At 27.9% G+C, this 24,264-nt stretch overlaps 1 protein-coding gene across 1 annotated transcript; it reads left to right on the forward strand.

Annotated features, from left to right (window-relative positions):
• The first annotated feature begins 19,426 nt into the window (after positions 1-19,426).
• On the forward strand, positions 19,427-23,838 carry LOC145840921 (kelch-like protein 25). Its single transcript, XM_082948280.1, has 2 exons — positions 19,427-19,454; positions 22,442-23,838. Exons 1-2 carry the CDS (start codon positions 19,427-19,429, stop codon positions 23,836-23,838), a joined length of 1,425 nt encoding a protein of 474 aa, XP_082804406.1.
• The last annotated feature ends 426 nt before the right edge of the window (positions 23,839-24,264 follow it).

Here is a 24,264-nt window from a genome sequence, read left to right on the forward strand (position 1 = left end):
TTGAACCCAAAAGTCTTCTTCGCCAGGAGCGCATTTTTCCGGATACTTCAATGTTCGCCTAACATCGTTGCCCCTCCTAGAATTGTTTCTCGTTCTTTTGTTCCGCCCGTGTTTTCCATCAGACTTCCTCGGCGTCTTCGGTTTGCGCTTGTTGCGCCTTTTCACATCAGTGAAACCGTCGTCCTCGCGCGGCGGAAGGTTCACCTTGCAGATTTCGGCCACGGTGTCGCTCCTCTTCACTCTCTCGATCTCCTCCAGCATGTTGTTGCGCAGCTCTTCGTTCCTCCTGAAAGGCAGGCACGTGTCGACGCATTCGCGCAAGTGCTCCATCACCCTCCCGTACATGTCGACTTTCTCCGTCATCCACGACAGCGCGCCCTTGTGGCAGAGCATTTGGCGCACGTAGGAAAGCTTGTTTGCTTGCTCACGCGGAACGGCGTCTTCGGCGACGATGCAGGTTTTTGCGAAGTTCAGCAGCCTGTACGCGTCCACTTTCTTTTCTACGGAGGTTTCAAATCTCTCGTTTATTACTTCGTAAACGCCGCACAACTGTTGCGCACAGTAGAAAGTAAACTTGTGTTTTCCACCGATAGCCCTGCTCACTTTACCAGGAAACTTGGAGATATCGAGTTCCGCGTTCAACAGCCTGTTCCAGTAAGTGTTGGCCAGCATATATTCTTTTTCTCCGAATTTCACTTTGCAATAATCTCCTTCGCCACAACCCGGATCGCAATCGTAGTCGCACTGACTGTATTTTAAATATTCGTAAGTATAACTGTAGAACATGTAGCACCACTTATCAACCATTATAGCTTTTTTTGTCAGTTTTTCGTCGCTGTGTGCCACCTCGTAAGTTTTACCTCTGACCTCGTTCAAAGCGTGTTCGAGGCTCTTCTCACCGCGCACTGCTCCGTATTCTTCCGGGTCCGCACCCTTCAGTTCTTCTACGATCTCGTGCACGAGCATCAGCATCGAAGTTTTGATGTACGGAGCTATTTTCTTCATAAAAAGTGCGAATATGTTGTGCACTCTCATCAGCCTTTTAGTGCCTTCTAATTTCTGTTCCTCAATATCATTCTTGTACATGGGTTCAGGATCTTTGTCTAAATCAGTTCGTTCACCTTTAAAGGATTCAGGTTTTTTCTCAAATTTTTCTTCAAGCGTTTCCAACCTTTGCCGTTCAAGCGAGTTAAGTTTATCTCTACCGATTCGTTTAAGACCTTCATACTCTTCATAATCTGTGACATAAGTCATACTGTGATTTATATTGACATTGTTAGCATCAAGCTTATTAAGAGGCTTCCTTTGCACGTTGGGTTGCTTCAAGCGGTCCAGATCACTAATGCCATCATACAAATCTCTTTTATCACTTGTTTGATGTTTGAATTTTTGACGGTGGGTGTTTTTATGTCTAAAACTTATGTTTATATTTTGACCTCGAGATTTATTTAGATGATGCTTTCCGTGATGTTTGTTTGCTATTTCAATACTAGGTTTGTGGTTAGGATCAATTTTTAATGCTTGAACTTCGTTCCATCCCCCTACAAAGTTAGAAATTTCTTAATAAATCTGATAATCTTTGATAAAAAGTGATAAAAATCTTAAATAAGAACTACGTGTAAAATTTAGAAATTTTATAAAATTAAACGTAGATATTTTGTAACTGGTTAAAATTGAAAGTTGGTATTTAGTTAATACTTTTGCTGAATAAGTTTTATTTATCATTGTATATTATACTGTAAATAGATAAATATATGCTACACCAATTTATTAGTAAAGCTTTAGAATATGTTAACCTATGATATTTAAAGTTTATCACTATTAAAGATTGACTACAGAAAACAAGTAATTGTTTTAGGTTAAATAGCTATAGCTACATTCATACTTTCTTGATAAAATTTGCTACACCTACTAATACCAAACTTCAAAAAACACAACATATTTATACTTAATTATATTTCTAAAGTAATATTTTAGTTAAAACTTGTGTTACAGTGTTTATCGAAAGTAATTCCAAAAGATAATAACTTTAATATAAATTTGTAAAAACAAACCATAAGGTCTGAAACCAGGCTTTCTGAAACTTTTATTTTAACGCTTTAATAAACTAAATAAGCTATTCCTTTTTCTTAAGAACACTGCGCGCAATCTTTTTTGTAGTTAACTGTTAAATGACTAACAATGTTGTGTCATTGCGTCACCCCACTATCTACATTTGTGGAAAATATTAACATGCAGAGCTAATTTTAAAGCTGTTTGATTAAACTTATGCTTCTCAAGAGGTTTTTAAATTTTTAAACATAGTTATCAAATTTCAAAAGTGTTTTATAAATTTAAAAAAAAATATTATTCTAGCTGTATTTAGGTTTGTACAGTTAAATTGAAGTTTTTCTTGGTTTTTTAAACCAATTGCCAAGAAGTATAAGTAGTACAACTGATTAAGTGTTGCACACAAAAAATTACACTTATGACCATTAAGGTTAGAAAATATCTGTTTTGGTTACGAAACGTCTTTACTGCTATTTAGGACCTAATGTTTAAGAAACTTAGTATATTTAAAAACAGTGTGTTTTAAATAGTGATATACCGGACACGGATCCGGAATTTTTTTTCAAACTAAGATCCGGCCGGAACCAGATCCAGATATTTTTTTCATATCAAGATCCTGCCGGATCCGAATGTCAGACAAAAATGGCAATATGGGACCGGATCCGGACCCGGACCTTAAAAAACTTTATAAAAAATTAAACTAGCCCGAGACAGCCTAAGATTTTTTAACGAGCAGGGTTGTCACTGTTTAAGTCAAAAAAAAAATAGCTAGAGTAAATATAAACTAGCCTGAGTCAGAATGAAGTTTTTAAAAACTAAAAAAATACTTTAATCTAATAATAAGAAGAACAGCTAGCCGTAAGGTTGACTATTTGGTAATAAAATTTTTAATTTTACAATATAGGTATAGAGTTGCATTTCTGAATTGTTTATTTCATATTTTAAATGTAAACAAATGTAAGTTAGTCACGTGTACAAAATGAGCCAATCACGGTAAGAGTTTAATATTAGCTGACGAAAATGACTCTTTTTAATTTACACAGGGTTTGTTTTTGAAAAAATACTTTTCTTTATGCTCTTTTTTACTAAGTAGATCCGAATCGGCCGGATCTCTGTTAGAATCCGGCCGGAACTGGATCCGAACTTTTTTTTTAAATTATGATCCGGCTGGAACCGGACCCGGATCTTTTTTTTAACTCGAGATCCGGCCGGAACCGGATCCGGATCTTTTTTTAAATCGAGTTCCGGCCGGAGCCGGATCAGAATCTTTTTTTTATATCAAGATCCGGCCGGATCCGGATATCAGACAAAAATGGCAATATCCGGCCGGATTCGGGCCCGGATAGTGAGTCCGGTACATCATTATTTTTAAATTTAGTATTGGTCTAACTTAGCGTAACTAAATCAATTTCTTTACTAAACACATGACAACTTAAGCATAGGTAACATATTTAAATTAACTTAGTTTTAAACAAATACAACTTAAAAAAATTAAAGTACAACATCGAAATCAAAAACATAACATACGAACTTTCACTAAGACATCCTTTAAAATTTTCTATCAGCTTTTCAAAACTCGGTTTGAAGTCCTCAAATCGAGAAAAGAACGAACTGAGAAAATGGTTGAAGGTTTTCAGAACCGATACGTGCTTGAACTTTAAGTTGTCGTTGACAAATCTGAATTTATATACAATTAAAAAATATGTAAAGCCAATAAGTTTCTTATACAACACAGAAATTTTTGGCTGGATTACGTTGTTTGAACCCAGAACAAAAGTGAGTAGCAAAGAAAACGACTTAAATAAAAAACCTCTTGAAGTTTTCGTCTTCTTCAGTGTCTGCCGTGCTCCATGGATAACTGTAAATAACAATATAAATTGATATAGAGTCTTATTTAATAAAGTAATGTACATCTTGAGAGCGTTAAGTTTTTTATAATGCTTATGGAAAAAATAAAAAGTTGACTGTGATATCACTATACTAATTTATCTTTGCTTCGATAATTTTTGGTTGTAACATAAGATTGCTGACTACTAACTACTACAATTCTAAGTGCTTACATTAGAGAATGATTTTTTTTTTCAAAAACTTAGTTGAAACAGGCTAAAACTTGATAGCAAAAAACTTCATGGTTATTGTTGTGTTAGTAAAATGTTGAACGCTAAATCGTTATGTAAACAGTAAAACTGTTGTACTTGCTTAATTTGTTTTAATATTCACAGTATATCTATACCGAGTTAAAACACTTAACTTATTATTTAAAATTTGAAAGTATTGAATGTCGAACAACTATTGTAATTTATAAATTAACATTTTGACAAAAAAAAAACATTAATAAGAAGACTGGTCAGTCAAAAATCAGTTTTCAAATCAGCTCGACAAACGTGTCTCATTCCAAAACTCACTTCATGTTCAGGATGTAGTAAACGCACACTCCGAGCGACCACGTGTTCTTGAAACTCGACAGCTTACGAACGTCTGAATAGCCAGGACACCACGGCTCATACTCGCTCGAACCTTCTTGAAATTCCACCTTCAACATGTTGTTGCTATCCACGGACATTTCTTCAACGGTCGCGACATCATCCAGGCACGCCCACTTTCCTCCGTTCTCCTCCTGATGATCCTTCGCTCGCTCCAACAACTGCAGGATCCAACTCAGTTTTTGCTTCTCATCTTCGAAATCGAAAAGCATAACTTTTAGTGTGTTTATTTAACGTGTCTGCTTTTTACACTAAGTAGATAACTGAATCATATAGTTTTTTGTTTTATTTAAAGGTTTTATAGGTGTTATTTACGATTACTGGATAACTGATTTCCATTTGATAATTTCACAGGTGTTATTTAAAACGTGTCTGTTAATAGTTTTTTAGTACACTTTTCAGGACAATTCATTATTTTAGACTATATACCAGTGGCGTCGCGTGGTATTTTTTTTAGATGGTGCACAATTTAAAAGAATATCAATTATTTTAATAAAAATATGTTTTTACTGTCAAGTTTGAAAACAACTGAACTTTTGCTACACCTGAAGATAAGCTTTGCTTTTAAGGGCATAGGGGGGATGAAACAATTTGATCTTATTTTATGTAGTTTTTACTAAGCTACAAGATGCTTTTTACAGATTTTAAAAATTCAGTATATGTTTTAAGATATAGCCGGTCAAAGTCAAAGGCAACAAAAGGTTCATAATGGGAGGCACAAACTAAAACAGTGTTTTAAAAAATGTTTTAAACCCCCCCCTTTATGCCCTTAACATCTACTTTAGAATTATTTTACTGAAATTACTTTATACAGTTTTAATTTAACTACAAGTCATCTTTTATCAATATAAAAAATTCTTAAAATTTTTGAGATATGGTAATTCACAGTCAGAGGTACAAATGAATCCTTATTTTTATAATATAAACTCAAACAACAAATAAATCAAATCACTAAAATCATATCTTTTTTTTATAAGTTGGCCTCAAAATCTTTAGATGTTTCTTTGTTAAAACAAAAAAAAATTGCTAAATTAAATATTTAAAACACCAAGAAAATAAAAGTTAAATCAAAAATTTTTTTTTTGTATATATAAAAATATATATTGATACTTAAAAATTGAAAACTTCTCTTCAACAAAAGTATAAAGTTTAAAAAAAATTAAGATGAAAAAGTTTAATTAAAAATTGTTTTAAAAATGATGGAGAATATAGGTTTTCAGTAAAATTGTATTTTTTGCTGTTTTGGTTTGCTCCTTGTATAATAAACCATTGTACTCTCTGGCTTTGACTGGTTCTAACTAAAAGTTTAATTGGAAATTTCAAGTTTATTAAAGAGTAACTATTAGCTTTCTGAAAAAGTTAAAATAAGAACAACATGTAAAAAAGTGCCTATACACCCTCCCCCCTTACTCCTCACTAATTTGCACATTTTTTTTTACAAACATTAACATTTTTATTAACTTTTTTTCTAATTTTAATGTTTTTTGTTGGAGGTTTAAAATTCAAAAGTTTTTTAAGGATATCTTTTCTTTATTTAATATTTATTTGTTTTTCATTTTGATGACAGTAATTTTCTCAGGAGCTCAACTTTTTTAAGTTTAGTTGTGAGGCTGTTGAACTTTTCAAGAATTTTAAAGATAATTTATAAATATGTAACCATTATAGAAGTAAAAGTTTGGTTAGTTAGTTTTCATGTGGCCATAGGGGTAAAACACTTATTTTTTAATTTTAAATAACCTTGTTATTTTCAGAGTAAAAATTAAAACCGCTTTAGTCAGCCTGAATATTTTTCTAATTTGGTCTGTTTTAATTTATCTTGGGTCATCTTGAGTTTTTAACATTTCTAAGTTATCCTGATTATGAGGCAAGGCAATCATGTTTCAACAATTTTATCTAAAATGTTTGCTTTGTTTATGAAAAAATTAAACCAAAAGTTATATAAAGTAGAGGTAGACTAAATTTTCCTAAAATGTTAAACTACTCTAAGTAACCAAAGTTTCTAAATTAAGGCTATTTACTTTATTTAAATATGTGATTGTTTCAATAATACTATTTTTTATTTAATATAAATCTAAAATATTTTTCTGTAAGAGTGAACTAGAAGTTTATAATAAGCTTCTTAATTCTTTTTTTCAGAACTTGAATTTTATTAACTTTATGATAATAATAATCAGTTATAGTTAAGTTTATGTATGCAGATTAAAATAAAAAATCAAATTTTTAAGACTTTGGTGATTTAGGGTTTTTATCTTTTTTTTCAAAATATGCAACTTATGACAAATCTTTTAATAGAAGTGATCTGTTAAATCTAAAAAATCATGTGGGTACATAAACTCAAGTTTAATCCTTTGCAGTAGCTTGCTTTGTTTTTATTTTATGTTTACAATAGCTTGTAGATGATACTTAAGCAAGTCCTGTTTTAGGGAATATTCAACTTAGCTTACTTACCGCAAGATATTGATTTTGCGGTAATTCTTGAAGAAATTTTGCTTTTTTGAGTTCATTTGCGGCAGTCAGCTAAGAGTTTGCGGCAGTGAAGTGGGCAAAATGGTCGTTTTCAAATTTGAAGTTTTAAAAGAGATTTCGTTCAAAAAAAATAACGAAAACGTTATAGATACTTTTTTTTTTCTTAGAAAATTTCAAGGTGGTGCAGTTGCGGTAGTGCAACACCCCACGCGACGCCCCTGCTATATACCACGTCTATTTTATGTATGCATATATAATTTAATTAAACTATCATTGACAAAAAATAGTAAATTTAATTAGGTTGGGTACTTAAATTGTGTTACACTGTAAACACTTTTGTTTTCCGTTTATTAATTTTTAACCCATTACCTTGTAAACGAAAATACAATATAACTACTAAATAAGTAAAAGTTATAAAATGTTAAAGCAGTAAAATGATCAAAGTTTTTTTTCTATAATTAAAAGAATTCTAAATATCTTGTTTAGATAGTTAGTTTTTCTAGATTAACAAACTGTAATGGTATGTGAAAGATTTGAAAATGGTGCTTTTGGTGTTGGATTTTTTTGGTGACAATTAAAAATAAAAACTTCAAAGTGGTAAAATGAAAAATCTCGAATCAGCTAGTTGAAATATCTAAAATATTAGAAAAAGAAAATTAAAAATTAGTTTAAACAATGTTTAAATAAAGTTTTTAGATCGTTGTTTGCTATTTTTCCATAGTGAGATGAAAATAGTTGCTATTAATTCTAAAATTTCTATACATCTTAATAATATATATCTACAATTTTAAACCGTTTTTTATTTCCAGTGTCGAAAATAATGAAACCTCTTTCTCAAACAGTAAACTATCAAATTTATTTTAACATATTTCTATTTAGTTCTCGAAAGTTTTAGTTTTAATTTTAAATTACGTAACAGACTTCATTGTAGTAAACGAACCTTTTAAAATAAGATGTTTATATTTAAAAACAGTCTATAAGTGGAAGGTAGAATAATAAAGAATATTTAACAAATGTATCTTACATCTAATTAATTATCAAAAAAAAAACTAATCTTAACAAAAAATATACTTACCACTAGTTTTCATTTCAAGGTTAAAGCAAAACATTAGAAAAAACTAAAAAATTGTCACCTGCGTGTTTTAAAGCCGTTTTCATAGGCATCGAACCACCATAGTTGTGAATTGAACGGTTATCTTCCATTTTCAGCTATTGTAAACAAACTTGATGCTATTGTGCTTAACTTACCTGTAGTACCTAAACTTTGTGAGATTTCTAGGTAAGTATCTATCTTTGTACACCAACACTTTTTTATACTTATAAAATGATACATTAGTAATTAAAATAAATTAACTGATTCAAGTGTTCATGTACTGTTTGTTTAATTTGTTTTAATTAGTTGTCAACTGTCAAATGTATACCACTGTCAAAAAAATAACATTAAGTACAGTGACAAAGTATTAAAAATTAAAAAAAAAAAATTGTATTCAGTAGTATAGTAAGTATTAATATTTGATTATTTCAAAAAACATTTTAACAAAAATTTTAAAAATTTAGTAAAGCAAGTTTAAAAAGGTTTTGCTTTTTGATGAAAATACAAAAGGTAGTTAAATGATTTCTAAATTTTCTTAATTATTATATTTGTATAAAAACTTAACTCTAAATATAAACCTAATGCTTACAAATATTTTATTTGCTTTTCAAAATAGTCGTCGAAAGTTCATTAGTGATTAAATAAATTTGATATCAAAAAAATTACACTGATTTACAAAACCTAAACTTTTAATGCCATGAAAAAAAAGAAAATAAATGATCCAATAAATGATCATTACTTATTCATTTTAATACTTCGAATAAAAACATTCTAATAGTTTAGTTTATGTGTTTTAGACGATTGAAATATATTAAATCTAAATTAATTGCATTGTTTATAATTGGTTTTAAACGAAAAATAAAAATATTTAGGAAAAAAAAGCTAAAAAACAATTTAGGCAATAAAAATATAGCTACATTATTTATGATTTTTCTGAATGTTGATTAACTTTATTTAGTCTGAAAATTAAAAAATATAAAAATAAATACAAGTTAAGTCTATTGAAGAATACTTTTTCAATCTATTTCAACTGCACAAAAATTTTTAGAAGCTTTTATAAATAATGTAACATTCAACATCAGTAAACTACTTGTAATTAATCTGAATTCCATTAAACAGTTTTTTAAACAATTATCTTACTAATATCAACTTTTTGCACTGTTGTCATATAAGCAGTGGAAATTATAAAACTTAAAAAAATTATATTATCTAAAATTATTTTTTACACTGTATTTACTTATTATTTGTTTTGGACACTGAAATTTTAAAGTTTAGTTTCCAACTTTAAATTAATTAGAAAAAAGTAACAAAAAATTAAATAACAGAATTTATTAAATCTTTTAAGCTCAATTTAAAGTGATACTTAAACTTTTTTAATTAATTTAAAACAACTAAAATTTCAATATTTTCAAAAGTTAAAACTTTTCGGTAGTTAGTCACAATATTGTAATATTTTTACGTTTTTAGTAAAAATTTATATAAACGAACATGTAAAATATAACCAAAAACTGATATCATTATGAGGTTTTTTTGTTATTTTGAAGTGTAAATTTAAGACGTATTGATTAAAGTTTATTATTATGAAAAAAATGAAATACACTTACTAATAATTTTTAACAATATGTATAAACGTAAGATATAAAATTAATTATAGTCTACAAAATAACAAACTAGTGTTTTTTTCTAGGTAAAAGAGATATAGTAATTAAAAGTTTTCTAAAAGTTCCATCTAATAGACTATTACTTGATAACAAAATCATAAAATGCTTTCTGTTTTAAACTATACATTTAAAGCTGAAGCTTTTAAATAATTTCAAGTTTATTTGAAGATTGATTACTGAAAGCTCTAAAAAGTTATTAACATAAACAGGTTATAAATTTCACTAAGTTTATTGTATTTATTGTGTTATTAAGATTAAGTGTTATTTTAAATTAGCAAAATTTCTTCGTTATATAATAAAAGTACTAATGCAAATTTAGAAAAAAATTTTGTACTATACTTAACCATTAATTTAAATTAAACCGCATTAAACAGCTTACCTTAAGTTTAGATAAGTTAATCATTGGCTTTATCTAGTAGAACGATTTGTCATTAACTTGTTTTTAATAAGTTTATTTGGTTTGTTACATTTATAATTAAAAAAAAAATGTTTACTAGTAATGCTATAACTTTATTTTTTCTTATCGATAAAAAGTTAAAAATTGTATGGAAAAGAGAATGCAAACGACATAAATCAAAACAAAATTTTGTACGTTAGTTTTATAATAAATTAACTAACTATTTTGACAATTTAATTTTTTTTGATCGCCGAAGTATTGCTTTTATAGTTGTTTAAGAAAAGTAACTAATAAGAAGGTTTTTAAAGACTTTATCCTATGTATAAAACCTTTTCTTTTTACAAACAAAAACTAAACTAAAAACAGTTACTTTATTTTTAAGTTATACAAATTGAACTCATATAGTTGGTTTTTATTCTTAAGTACAATACTTCATAGAGTAAGACAAAACATAGATAGACACATTTATTAAATGTTCACGAATTAAAACAAAAATATTTCAAAAACTTACTTTTTGATATCCGTAATAAATCTTTATCAGACTAAACAATAGCCACTGACAATATGCTTCTACATAAGTTTTAAGATTTATTTTTACCTTTAAATTTTACTAGTTATAAACTTTACAACATTTTGAATTTTTATACTAAGAAAAAAATGTCTAATTGTTAAGTTAGTTTTTAATAGGTTGAATAATATACATGAAATATATAAACTTTATCCTTTTCACAAATAACACAAAAGCATTTTTTTTTCCTTTCTAAAATCTTTGCTTAAATCGCTATAAAATTATTATAAGTCAAAATTAATTTCACTATTTATTAATTATGTGTTAATTATATTAATAGTTTATACAGCGAAGACTAGTTCTTGCAAATTTTAAATTATTTAAATTTAATTTTAAATATAATACTAACTTTAGTAGTTTTAAGTTAGAATAAAACAGAAACGTAGTGTACAAAGAAATCTGTATTTAATTAAAGATTTGTATTTAAAAAAGTCATGTATTAACTACTTTTACTATGCCACTTAAATTTTACACTGATAGAACTACGTGCAACATACCAATAACTATCTAGCATAACTTTTACTCACTGAATGAAAACTATCAGTATATAAAAAACTAAAACTATTGATAAAACTTGCTTACAGAAAACAAATCTTTAAAGAAATAAGCATGTTGTTAAACCATAAAGTTAAGAAATAAATTTATGTCTTTATAAAGTGGGCTGAATATTCTACACATGTGTCGCTGATTGGCTGATCTATTTAAATAGAAATAAAACTATTCAACCGTAAATTTTGATGCTATTTATCATACTTTGGCACCACAAGTTATTACAAGTTAGCAAAACACTTGGTTTAAAATTCAAAGGTCTGTTAACAAATATTAGACCTTACTAGTTTCAGAAATTTGTATACAATTTAACTGTAATACATATGTATGTGTATATTAAATAATAATTTAAACTAGGATTATTTATGTTTACTGCTAATATAAGGTTATGAGTGGTGGGGTCCATTATTTTTGTATACAAATTCATAGTAATTACCTAGGATGAATTTGCCCCAATGTCAAGCTGAAATTATATTGAGATAATGTCTATCTAACCATTATTTTAGGCTAAAAATCAATGTTTTATGCTAACTATGTTTAGCCTGAAATATACTTTGTATTAAACAACCTTTAAATACAAAGTGAGAATAAAATTTATTTATGATAAACTAAAGTATTCAAATAATTTTGTTTTACAATATCATAATCATAAAAAATTGAAATCGTTTTATTGCTTTATATTGTTTAATAAAAGCGATTAAATATTTAAGTTTTATTAGTTTATGATATGTAACTCAATTTATGTACTTAGAAAGTATAACTTTTTAGCCAAAAATTATAGTTAAGAATATATCAAATACAATATAATTTCAGTTAGATATTTGTGCAACATCATCCTAAGTAATAATCAAATTCATATTAGCTTTTATGTAATAATATATATATAGGGTTACCACACACTAACTAGCTCACGGAAATGTAAAATAATAGAAAATCTTAGGGAAACTAAGGAAATTTTTAAGTTTTTAAAACTCCGGGAAACTCAAAGCAGTTTTAAGATATTTATAAAAATCTCAGGAAAAATTTTAAACAGTTTATTAAAAGTATTTTTGGATTTAAGAAAAAATTCCGGGAAGGTTAAGGTTACTCACAGAAGACTTTATGACAAAGAGTGGCAAACAAGTATATATTAGGATTTAATTTATATTATTTCCAACGCCAATTTTCTTAGATTTCGAAGAAAAGGTTACTAAAAGTATTTTATTCCTCCATTTTAAAGCAATTTACTAAAATTTTTCAGATTTTTTTTTTAATATTACAACAACTTGTAGAAAGTATATTTATAAAAAAAAGTTAAAAGAAAATTATGATAAAAAAAGTGTCAACAAACTTTGCATCATGCTAGTAATTAGTTTCACTAGTAAATGCCATTAGTGTCTTGATTTTAAGTAAGATTGCAAAACATCTTCAAATTGAGATATTTTATAAATCATCATTCTACAACCCGAAAGATATTCTGATATACCTGTTAAAAAAACTAAGAACATAATTCTAATTACAATTTTTTTTTTAAATTATAATTAGTAGTTAAAAATGTTTCCTACAAGTTGTTAAAAAATTGTTATGGTTACTCTGAGAAATTTTTATAACAATTGCTCAAAATAAGAAGGATAAGATAGATTTTTAGTGAAATCTTTTGTACTTGCCTTTTGAGTTTGCATTTAAAAAAAACTTATTGAACTCTCTAACTTTGATTGGTTGTAGCTTCAAAGTTACTTTTAATCAAAAAAATTAGTTAAAACTAACTGGTAGCTTAAAACATATATAAAAAAAAACAATTGGATTTAATACATCAATTTGTATTAATTCCAAAATGGAAACTTAATCTCCCAAATAAAAAACCACTCACAAATAATACAGCAGAAAGTGCAAACGCCACAATCAAGACTAATACAGGAACATATACTTTAAAACCTTTGGAAGTGGTTGAAAATATTATGAAGCCTGTAGACATTCAGTTTATAGACATTAAAAAGTCCTTTTATAATGAAGGACAATTTAGGATACCCTAAAACAGTGCCCCAAAATTTAATCTTACTAAGCCACAATTAAACACACTTTTTTATCATTTTACTCCACCCACAACAACACATATAAGTTTCAACATGCAGGAAAACAAAGACTTTTAAAGCAGCATGGAAAAAACACCTTGTATACATAAACGGTAGACCTTATGTACAATCAACAGACAAAACAATTACAGCTAGAAACCAGTTAAAAAACCAAGAAAACAACAAAAGTACTAGAGTTTTAAATAGGGCTTTATAATGATCAGCTTAAGTTTTTTTTTCTCATTTTGAAATATTTTCACTCCTCATTTACAACACAGACACATATCTTTCTTAAAGCATACTTATTTTTAGTTTAGTAACCTTTTAGAGGAAAACATATTAATTATTTTCTTCTTTTTACATTTACCATGCACACACACTTTAGAACAACTTTCTTTACTTTATGTTTTTTCTTTCTTCATGTAAATATGTATATAAGTTTAAAAAATAAAAATATAAAAATACTTAAAAAAAAATATTTTCTTACTTGTAAACCTGTTAAAAAAAATCTTTTGTTTTTTATTTGTAAATACTTTTAAAATATGTACATAAATTTTTAAATTAAAAAGTTTGAGTTAATTTTTGATTAGTTAAAGATCAGTTATTCATTTAGGTATTTTTTTTTCATATTAGAGTTAGTTTATTAAAGTTTTCTAAATAATTTTTGTGAAACACACTTAGATTTTGATTTAAAAAATTTGAGTTAATTTTTGGTTAGTTATAGGTCAGCTATTCATTAAGATTAAGTTTTATTTCTTGAAGTATTAGCTTATACTAATTACAGTTATAGTTAGTTTTAATTAAGTTCAGGTTAAATCTATAAAATAAAGTTCACAGGGTAACTTAGGCCTCTGATTGTTTTTATAACTTTGTTTTGGACCTAAAACATTGTTTGAACAACAGATATCTAATTAGCCACAAGAACTTATTTAAGGGTATAGGGGGTTAAAGCAAATCACTTCCATGTTTTTGTATATTTATATAACTATGATTCTTCCATTAAATAAGCAAAAGGAAATTACAGTTGAGGGCAGGGGATTACATCCATGTAAGGTACTCACTAAATTTTTAAAACAAATGTATTTAATATTTAAAGGGTATCTTTAAGAAGTACGCATCCGTGTAAGGTACGCACAAATTTTTCAAAATAGTTATCTATTACACTCAAAGAGTATCTTCAAGAAGTATACATCCGTGTAAGGTAAGAATAAACTTAGGGTCATAGGGGGGTTAAAACATTTTTTTAGAAATAATTATTAGTTAAAGGTCAGTTATTCATTAAGATAAAAAGAAACCCCCCTGTAAGAATAAATTTAGGGGCATAGGGGAGTTAAAATATTTTTTATGTTTTAATGTAATTTTGTATTGTATAGTTTTTAATAAGCTACAAGTTGTTTTTTACAGATTTTAAAAATTCAAAATAACTTTTGAGATATAGCCGGTCAAAGTCAAAGGCAACAATAGGTTCCATATGGGAGGCAAAACTAAAACAGCTAATAACTAGAAATCACTAAAAATATATCTTCTAGTATTTCCAGTAGTTTTTAAGATTACTACCACAAATATTTAGGAAATGTTTCTTGCAATATTTAAAAATACTGGTGCAAGAAATTATTAAAACTATAAAAAAATCTATATATAAAAAATTAAACATTTTTTTTTGTTTTTTGTTATAATTTTTTTTTTTGAAGAGAATTTTCTAAACATTGCAAGGAACATTTCCAAAAAATTTAAGGTATTTATCTCAAAAAACCTAGGAGGAGATAAATTCTTAGTGATTTCTTGTTATTTACTGTTTTAGTTGTGCCTCCGATAAGGAACCTATTGTTTCCTCCGACTTTGACCGGCTATATCTCAAAAATTGTTTCGATTTTTTTTAATCTGTAAATAGCATCTTGTAGCTCAGTAAAAACTATATAAAATAAGATCACATTGTGAAAAAGTGTTTTAACTCCCCTATGCCCTTAAACTTATCCTTACCTTACACGGATGCGTACTTCTTAAAGATATTTTTTGAATGTAATAGATAAATAATAATAGGCTTTTTACTTATTTTTTTTATAATCATGTGTGCTTACTTACATAATTGTAAAAATATGGCAGTTGTGGGCTTTGAACACTAACATAGGTGTTTCTGAGTAAAAGTATGCCGCCTTGACTGCTCGTCCAAGTTGCATATGAACCGCACATTTTGGGTTCATAAATGTAAGATTTTTAACAATTTTTCAAAAGGTTTTGCATTGAAATTTATTCATAAATACTAATTCAATAAAAGTATGATAACATAACTAGTTTATACCTATTTTGTTAACATAACAAGCCAACTAAATAAATACTTGAATTAATTTAATCATTGTATTTAATCAAGTATAATACTTGATACTTAAAAAAATACAAAACAACAAAACAAAAACTATACGTAATACACACAACAAGGTAATACATATAACAAACAAGATAATTGACTTACTTAAACTAAATAGTAGTAATAGTTATTTTAACTTAAACTATTATGCCTAAGTATAAGCTTAATATTTTAACCTACAATTAATAAACTTTTTTGAATCCTACGCTTACCCCTTACACTCATTTTATGTCTGATTTATATGGATCTCATAAAATTTTCTCCTTTATTAAACTAATTATTTATTATTTTTAGAGTTTTTTTTTAATAATTTTAAAACTTTTTCATCTATACTTTTATGTTTATTTTCGCCAAAAAAAAATTACTGTAAGTTTATACTAAAAACCTGCTCGAATTTTTTTTTTCTACTATTTTTTATTTTTATATGATAAAAATCTCGAATCAAGATGTTTTTTAAGCGTTTTGTGTTACTTTTTATTTAAAATTTTGTTTTCTCTTAGTGTTTTTAATGAAAACAGCTTTAACACAAATTATATTTATTTTTTTAAAGTACAAACAATTAATAAAATTCATTACTAAACGGGTTATTAACCAATGAGAATTTAAAATAAAGTTTTTGAATGTACGAACCTTGATTTAATCCTTTGGTAAACCTGTTTTGACCGTATATTTAATATTTTGTCAGTTATGTATTAAAGAGTTATAAGTAGAATTCAAAATGTTTTTAAAGTGTTTTCTTGTCTCTTTAAACGTTAAATTTTATTTATACCTAGTTTTTCTATTAACTTTTCATCAAAACATCTATTAATTATATTTTGATATTTACATATAAAAAATTATCTATATATGACGTATAAACGACGTTTTATTGTTTATTTGATTTACAAAATGTACTAAATACCATTGTTTTTGTTAAAACTGATTAAGTTATAACGTTTATAGGTTTTCTTTTATATTTTTTTGAGTTTTAACATGAAAATTTAATCACTATTGATTATTTTTTATTATTTTACCCAAAAGTACTTTTTTTTAATTGTTTATTTTAAAATTTACTTAATTTTGGTTTTTTATAGTAATTATTAAAAAAATTAAGTAATACTTAGTGGTTTTTAACAACACTAATTTAGTTATTTAAAACTAACTGTTTAATGTTGTATTACTTAGATTAGTTATTTTCAAGTTCACTTAATACATCTAAGTTAAGTTTAAAATATTAGAGTTTTTTTAGATTTTTTATTAATAATATGTTTGCTTTTTTAATGTTATCGCTTCATTTTGTCCCTGGTTTCGTATTAATTTTGAATAATTTAATAAACTTTTATGCTCTTTAGCGCCAAAAATTTAAAACAAATCAGCGACGCATTAGTGGAATATTCAGCAGTTATAAAGTTACTGAACACGCGTGAAGACACCATAAGTACATTAAGTATTGTTTTATTTATATAATTTTTAATTATAGTTTATAAAAGGTATGGCTTTTAAACAAAGTTATAGGACTCAATAAAGTACATAGTATATAGTGTAAACACTAGAATACTTTAAACATTTTTTGAAATACTGTGAATCTTTTAAAGTAATTTAGTCGTTTTAACTTTGGTAAATAAAAGTGGGATGTGAATTAAAATGTCATAACTAATTGTATAAACGTAGTGTGTATATTTTTTAGTAGCAAAAAACAAACGGTGTTTTGTTTGTTTAAAAAACATATATGATTGAAAAACATTTATTAAGCAAAAAAAAAATTTTAGCCATTTATTAAAATGTTGTGAACATATCCAATAAATTATATATGGGTAGGTGTCAAGCATGCAAGAAGATTTTTTTTTTTCAAAGGTCACTTTTGCTCGACATGACACTTTTGCACGAAGACACTTTTGTACGGTGTCAATTTTACACGAAAGGGTCACTTTTAAAAAAGAAAACTTTTGCTCGAATGGTCACTTTTCCACGAAGACATTTTTGCACTAACATTTGAAATTATTTCAATTTATTTTATTTATTTAAATATCTTTGTTTTACTAAAACTGTTACCCTTGACCCTTATTATCTGTCGGTATTTTTTTCCTTCTTTTTTGCTTTTTATTAATAAATTTTACGTTTTTATATTCAAGTTTTTTTTTATTAATAGTTATTATTTTTACTATCACTGTTACCCCTAATCCTTGGCCGTTAAATTACTTTTTATTATTACTTTTTAATAATTTATTTTCTATTCATTTCAATTCTGTTTTAGCTTTGTTTATAAATTTTTATAAATCAATTTATAAAAAAAAAAATATGTTTTTGTAATTATCTTAAAGTGTTGAATATAAGTTTATTTTCTTTTTCTCTTTTTGTATGTCCTGTTTAAGTGGCTCAGGTTTTGATGCCTGTGTCCAACATTGCACAATAAACAATATAATAATTTTAAAAAATCTTTATTCAGTATTCGCTGTTCAGATGACATGGCAATATTAGCATATGGCAACTCTACTCGGTAATGTAATTTCCATAAGCAAGAATCTATTTATGATTCTTGTGAAATTGAGAATATTTTAACCATGGTAAACCTTCTTAATAGGCTTTGTAGTTGAATTGGTTAAAAAAATTCACAATAATCAGCTGTTTTTTAGTTATGTCTAAACAAACTTTGGAAACAAACTATAATAAGTGTTAAGTATATCAGGTAAAAAAAGTTTATAAAAACTTGAATTTTGATCTATTCTTGAATATTTAAAGGAAACGGGGAAGTTAGGTAGGAAAAGTATTTATAGTTATGCTAGGTGGGCTTGATAAGTGGCGACGCGTGGTGATTTGTCAGGCGGTGCTGAAATTTACAAGTAATTAAAGAAGTTATTTGTTTTATATAATTCAAAAACTAAGTTAGTGAAATAAATGTACTATAATTACAACAAACAGTTAGTAAACTAAAGTAACTCTAATTTATACCTTTTTAACAGACTTTTATACTTTATGACGTAAATATTTTCAACTAGATTTTTTGAATTCATTGTATACAACTATAATTACACTACAATATTAATAGTTTTTAGCAAGATTATTCTGAGAATGCGCTAAACGAATTATATTAATAATTTTTTTTTTTTAATGAATGACTTATGTTCAAATTTTTTAGTTTAAACCAGCAAGAAAACCAAACTTTTCAAAAACTAAAGTTTGTATAAAAAATTATAGTTTTAACAGTTTTAAAACAAAATAATACGTGTTTTATCTTTTTAAGGTATTTCTGCTCAAATGCTCTATCCCACACAACGGCCCTAATTGGTTTATAAAAAGTAGTTCCTTTGGAAATATACTAAAGAAGCCACAATGTCCATTTTATATTTTTACAATTATCAATTTAGTTTCTACAGAGTTTAAAATGGTAAGGTAAAGGTAAAAAGAATTGATATTGAGATTTTGCTAAAAGTTATTATTAAATTTTTTTAGAACTGCTTGATATTTGTTTTTGTATGTCTATTCTTGATCAGATAACGTCTTTAGTCAAATTTTTTTTTTTTTTTTTTGAAAATGTTCAGTTTATAGTGTTGTTATTCTATAGAACATTATAGATATAGAATCTATATCTATAATGTTCTGTGGCTTTCATTTATAAAAGATACACTGTTCATACTGTCTTGCCTGATTTAAATAAAGTAGTCTCAAATAGAATCTAGTATTTATAAGGTAGATTTAATTATGATGTTGAGTACCAATGAATTAAGTGTACAAACACCCATACCTTAATTGAGATTCACTTTGATAATGGCAAGAATAGGCAGTGTAATGGAATGTTAGTTTCACAGCTGTTCCATTTAGTTGAACACTAAATACTATAAAATCAGTCAACCAGAAAGCAAGTTGATCTGAATCAAGATTACAGTTTTTATATATAGCTATATAAACTAGCCACAGTGTGATTACAGTGACACTCTAGTCAAGACCTTCCAGATGTAGATCCAGAAACTAAACTTATTTGTTGTCATAATTTTTATTGTAAAGTCTGTTTTTAAACAATGTTTTTTCTTATAACTGATTTTTACATTAACTCCAGGTAGTTAATTCTTAATTTAATTTTAAATTCTCATAGTATGCTCATGGTACATTTAAATGTTGTGTAAAAGTTTTGACTAAATTTAAAGCTTTTCCTAGAATATGATGTTCTTTATTTATTAGTGTTTGCTATGAATTTTGATATAAATTATAACCACCAAAGATCATGCTTAGTTTTTATAATTAGTATAGAAAACTTTAATTATCATTAGTTCTAAGTAAAGTTTAAATTTGATTATGGATTTTAGTGTGGTTGTACAGTACACTATAACCTTACACGGCGTTCTAAAGGTAAATAGTCAGCAGTGATCCAGGTAACAGCTAAATACGACCAAAACAGTATTTTACCCAAATAAATTTTACTTGTATATTTATTTTTTTATTTTCAAGGCAGTATTTATAAAATTTTTGTCTCCATTTTAATATGTTTAACTTTTTCATTTCATAGTGCATTTTATTTAAAAGTACTTTTAAATAAATTTTATAATAAAGCAATATTTAATTTTTATTAAGCAGTACTCACATTTACTACCTGCCATTTTAAAAGCCGTTGAGGATTAAACATAACCAGAAAACAAAGGAGGTTGAATAGACCATCAGGTAATAAGCCTTTATATTTATTTATTTCATTATTTATTAGTATACAATAGGGGAGTTAAATGCAAACATCAACAATAATTGTCCCATTGTAAATCAACACAGTCATGATAGATCTAACAAATTTTAAGGCAACAAATTCACAATAGAATTAACAAAATATAAGTCTACAAAGTCAAAATAGAGCTGATAATTTTTAAATCCACAAAGTCACAACAAAACTGTCAAATTTTAATTCTACAAAGTACAATAGAACTGATAAAATGTAAGTCCAAATTACTCAAAAAGAGTATTGACAATGTATGAGTAGAATTAGGTAAAAGAAATCGATGACCAAATTTTAAGTCACATTGTTAAATTTATGTAAGGATCTTGAACCTTAATAGCATTATAGAAAAATAAAATGTTTATTAATAGCTAAGCAAATAAATACCAGTAACATGCTAAAAATTTTTCAAATTTGTATGATAGGGGTTTGCATAGGTATAAAAAATTAGTGTATTTGTAGTTGAAAAAGTTGTTTTTATTATAATACTGATTTTATGTTTTTGCCTAGAAATTGAAAGTTCTATCATTTAAATATTCTAAAAATGCCTTTAGAGAAATTTAAATACTCTTATTTTTCTTTATCTGACAGCTTTTTAAACTATTTTTTTGGAAACATTTTATTTTCTTATTACTGTCAACTTAAATGTTTCCTATTTGATTAGTTTTAAAACTAATTTTAAATTTTGTGTGTTTTTTTGTTTTATATATTTTTTTTCTGCTGTTACTTTAAAGAAGTAGGGAAGTTGCACTGTTTGAAAAAAAGAGTTACTTTCCCTCACCATTCTAATAGCAATAAGGAGAAGAAGATTCTTTTTGAAAATAATAGGAACAGGAAGTGTACTGGAATACCAGTTTCACTGCTGTTCCATTAAGTGAACTCTAAATATTATAATATCAGTCAACCAGAAAGATATTTTATTTGTAGCAAGTTTAAGTTTTAAGATATTGCTGTATAAACCAGCCACAATGTGATTGCAGTGATAATCTAGTCAAGACGTTCCATATGTAGTTCCAGAAGTGACGTCATTTGTTAATATGTTGTTTATTGCTGATTGTAAAGTTCTTTTTAAACTACTGTTTATTTCTTAAAACTTTTATTTACTTTAACACCAGGGAGTTAATCTATCATTTAAATTTAAAATACTTATAATATATTCATTTTAAATTTTATTTTTGTGTAAAAGTTTTGATTACATCTAAATTGTTTTGAAAGTGTGATGTTCTTTATTTTAAATGTTTGATATTTCCTTTATATAAAACATAGCCACTAAACTAGTCATTCCTAGTTTTTAGAAGTAGTAAATATATCTTAACATATCATTAATTCTAATAGAAAGTTTAACTTTGATTAGGTTTACAATATTAAAATAAAAACTTACGTCCTCGGGTGAGTGTAGCAAAAAAAAGTGAAATGGAATTTATAAACTTATGCAAAGTAAACATTGGAAAGCGCGCTTATATTCCAAGTGCAGGTGACAATTTTTTTTTTTTTTTTAACTTTTCAAAAAACTATATTATTAAGTTTTTTTAATAAATAAATCTATTCTGTTTAAAAATAATTGGTTTATGACGTAATAATAAAAAGTACAAAATAAATTGCTGAAGCTATTAAACTGCATAAAAATAAATATTAACCAATCATACAAAGAAAAAACAAAAAATTATTTTAGTTACATGTAAAATGTTTTACGAAATAATACTTTTGTGTTTTTAAACTAAAAGTATGATAAGTATTACCGAGAACCTATTTAACTAAAAAGGACTTTTGTTAAAAGAAATTTTAAACAATTCCGTATTATATATTTCTTTAAAGATTTATTAGTTATGTTATTATAACTACTCAAATCTTAAACGTTTTTCAATACTCTAGGGTCGTAGAAAAAAACCAAACTGTTATTATAATAGTTTTTCAAAGCTTGAATTTTATCATTTCCAACACTTTTATTTTAAGAATTGTTGTTTAAATCAAATAAAACTAATTGATGCCATAGATCATATACGTCTTTTTTCTGTTGTATGATTAACTGTTATAATAACCAAGAAACTGAAAATTATTTTTAGAGTCATTGCAATTTCAAAAAGACAACATTTTACCATTTGTGAAGGCAAACAATGTTTATTTGAACAAAGACGTAGAAAAAGCAATCTACAGAAGTATAGAAAACAACATCAAAGTCAACTGCGTGGCTCCTTTAAGTTACTCGGCGGTGCTTTTTAAAAACTCAAAGTTGTACGAAAATTTGTGCGAAAAGTCACTTTTGTTCGCCGAACGCTGCTTCCAAACCGTTGCGGACTCACGCGACTTTTTAGAACTGGAATTCAAGCACGTCATAAGAATACTTTCAAGCGACGAGCTGAACATCGATTCGGAAATGGAAGTGTTCCACGCGGCCAACTCCTGGCTGCTCCACAACGTCGCAGAGCGCAGCAAGCGCGCAAGGCGCCTCCTGTCGAGCGTCCGCCTCCACTTGCTGTCAGATCACGCTCTGAACTACGTTTTGGAAGTAAAATCGCCTCTGGTTGAAGGTTGTGCCGGCATCGTAAGGGTAGTTTTGGACGGCAAGAAAGACCGGGTGTCGGCAAATGCCAACATTAGGTACTGCACTCAAAATGCTTTCGATTTGATGTTTTGCGGAGGCAAGCGCGGCAGCAAGCTCGTCACCGACACTTTCACCGTGAACGCGAGCGACTGCGAAAATATGAAGACCCTGCCTCCGATGATAACGGGCCTGGTGTTTGGCAGCGCGGTTTGCCTCAAGGATGAGGTTTACGTGCTCGATCGAGTGGAACTAGGCGTGTACAAGTACTCGCGCGTGACGAACAGCTGGCAGGTTGTGACGAACATGCACGACGGCCGCAAGACGTTCAGCGCCTGCTCCTTCGTCGGCAACGTTTACGCAGTCGGCGGTTGCATCCGCGGCGCAGCAACCGATTCCTGCGCAAAGTTCAGCGCGAAATGCGCAGCGTGGGAGCCGGTTGCGAGGATGAACGAGGCGCGGTTCAACTTTGACTGCGCCGTGTTCCAAGGAAGAATCGTGGCGACGGGAGGGAAGAGCCGAGTGGTGGAAGGGGGAGGCCCGAGATCGGGATCGCTGAAGTCGGTGGAGGCGTACGATCACGTGGCCGACGCGTGGACGAGAATGCCCGACATGGTTGAAAGCAGGTTTCAGCACAAGTCGGTGGCGATGAAGAACAAGCTCTTCGTCGTAGGCGGCTTCTTGGAATGGTACGAAGTTTTCGACTCGACCTGCAACAGGTTCACGGTGGTTTTTCCCGATCACAGTAGATACGGCGATCGCAACCTAGTTCTAAGTGAACCTGCCGAAATTTTTTCCATCGGCGGCAAGCTGGTAATGTTTGGTGTCGGTTGGGATCTTGTTTTTTATTTTGATGTTGAGAGTGATGAATGGTCTCAAATTGAATGGGAAACTTTAAGAAAAACCATGTATTATTGCGGTGTCAAATTACCTCACTTCTAACATTAACATTTTTATAAAGCTGTTTAGACGAAAATTATTTATAACTTAGTTTAGCGTATAGAATTATTTTTTAGTTTGAGTGAACTAAATATGCTTAATGAGCTGAAAAACGTATACAAATTTGGAAATAAATTTTTTACTTGCTTTTTCATTTTATTAATTATATCAATTACAAAAAAAATTACTCGGCTTTGTTTTTTTTCTTTAATAAAATCTATATAAAACGTTGGATTATGTATTATTGTTATGTATTCATTTTTATTAGTACTAGTGAACCTGATGTAGCCGGTTTTAAAATTTTCAAACAAAACGTCTAAAAGTGAGTAAGTAGCTATACTTAACTTATACAACACAATTACTTAAAGAGAACTGTAACAATAAAGAGATCACGCTCGAATAAATAAGCTGTTAGTAATTTTTCAGAAA

Source organism: Thalia democratica, chromosome 1, assembly GCF_965202585.1.
Source record: "Thalia democratica chromosome 1, ktThaDemo2.hap1.1, whole genome shotgun sequence".
NCBI classification, from domain to species: Eukaryota; Metazoa; Chordata; class Thaliacea; order Salpida; family Salpidae; genus Thalia; species Thalia democratica.

What these genes read in the sequence shown, in the direction of transcription:
- LOC145840921 (XM_082948280.1), top strand. Translation starts at nt 19,427, where the DNA reads ATGGCAAGAATAGGCAGTGTAATGGAAT. An exon ending in AATAGGCAGTGTAATGGAAT is followed by an intron (nt 19,455 to 22,441) that starts GTTAGTTTCACA and finishes AATTTCAAAAAG; the next exon opens with ACAACATTTTACCATTTGTG.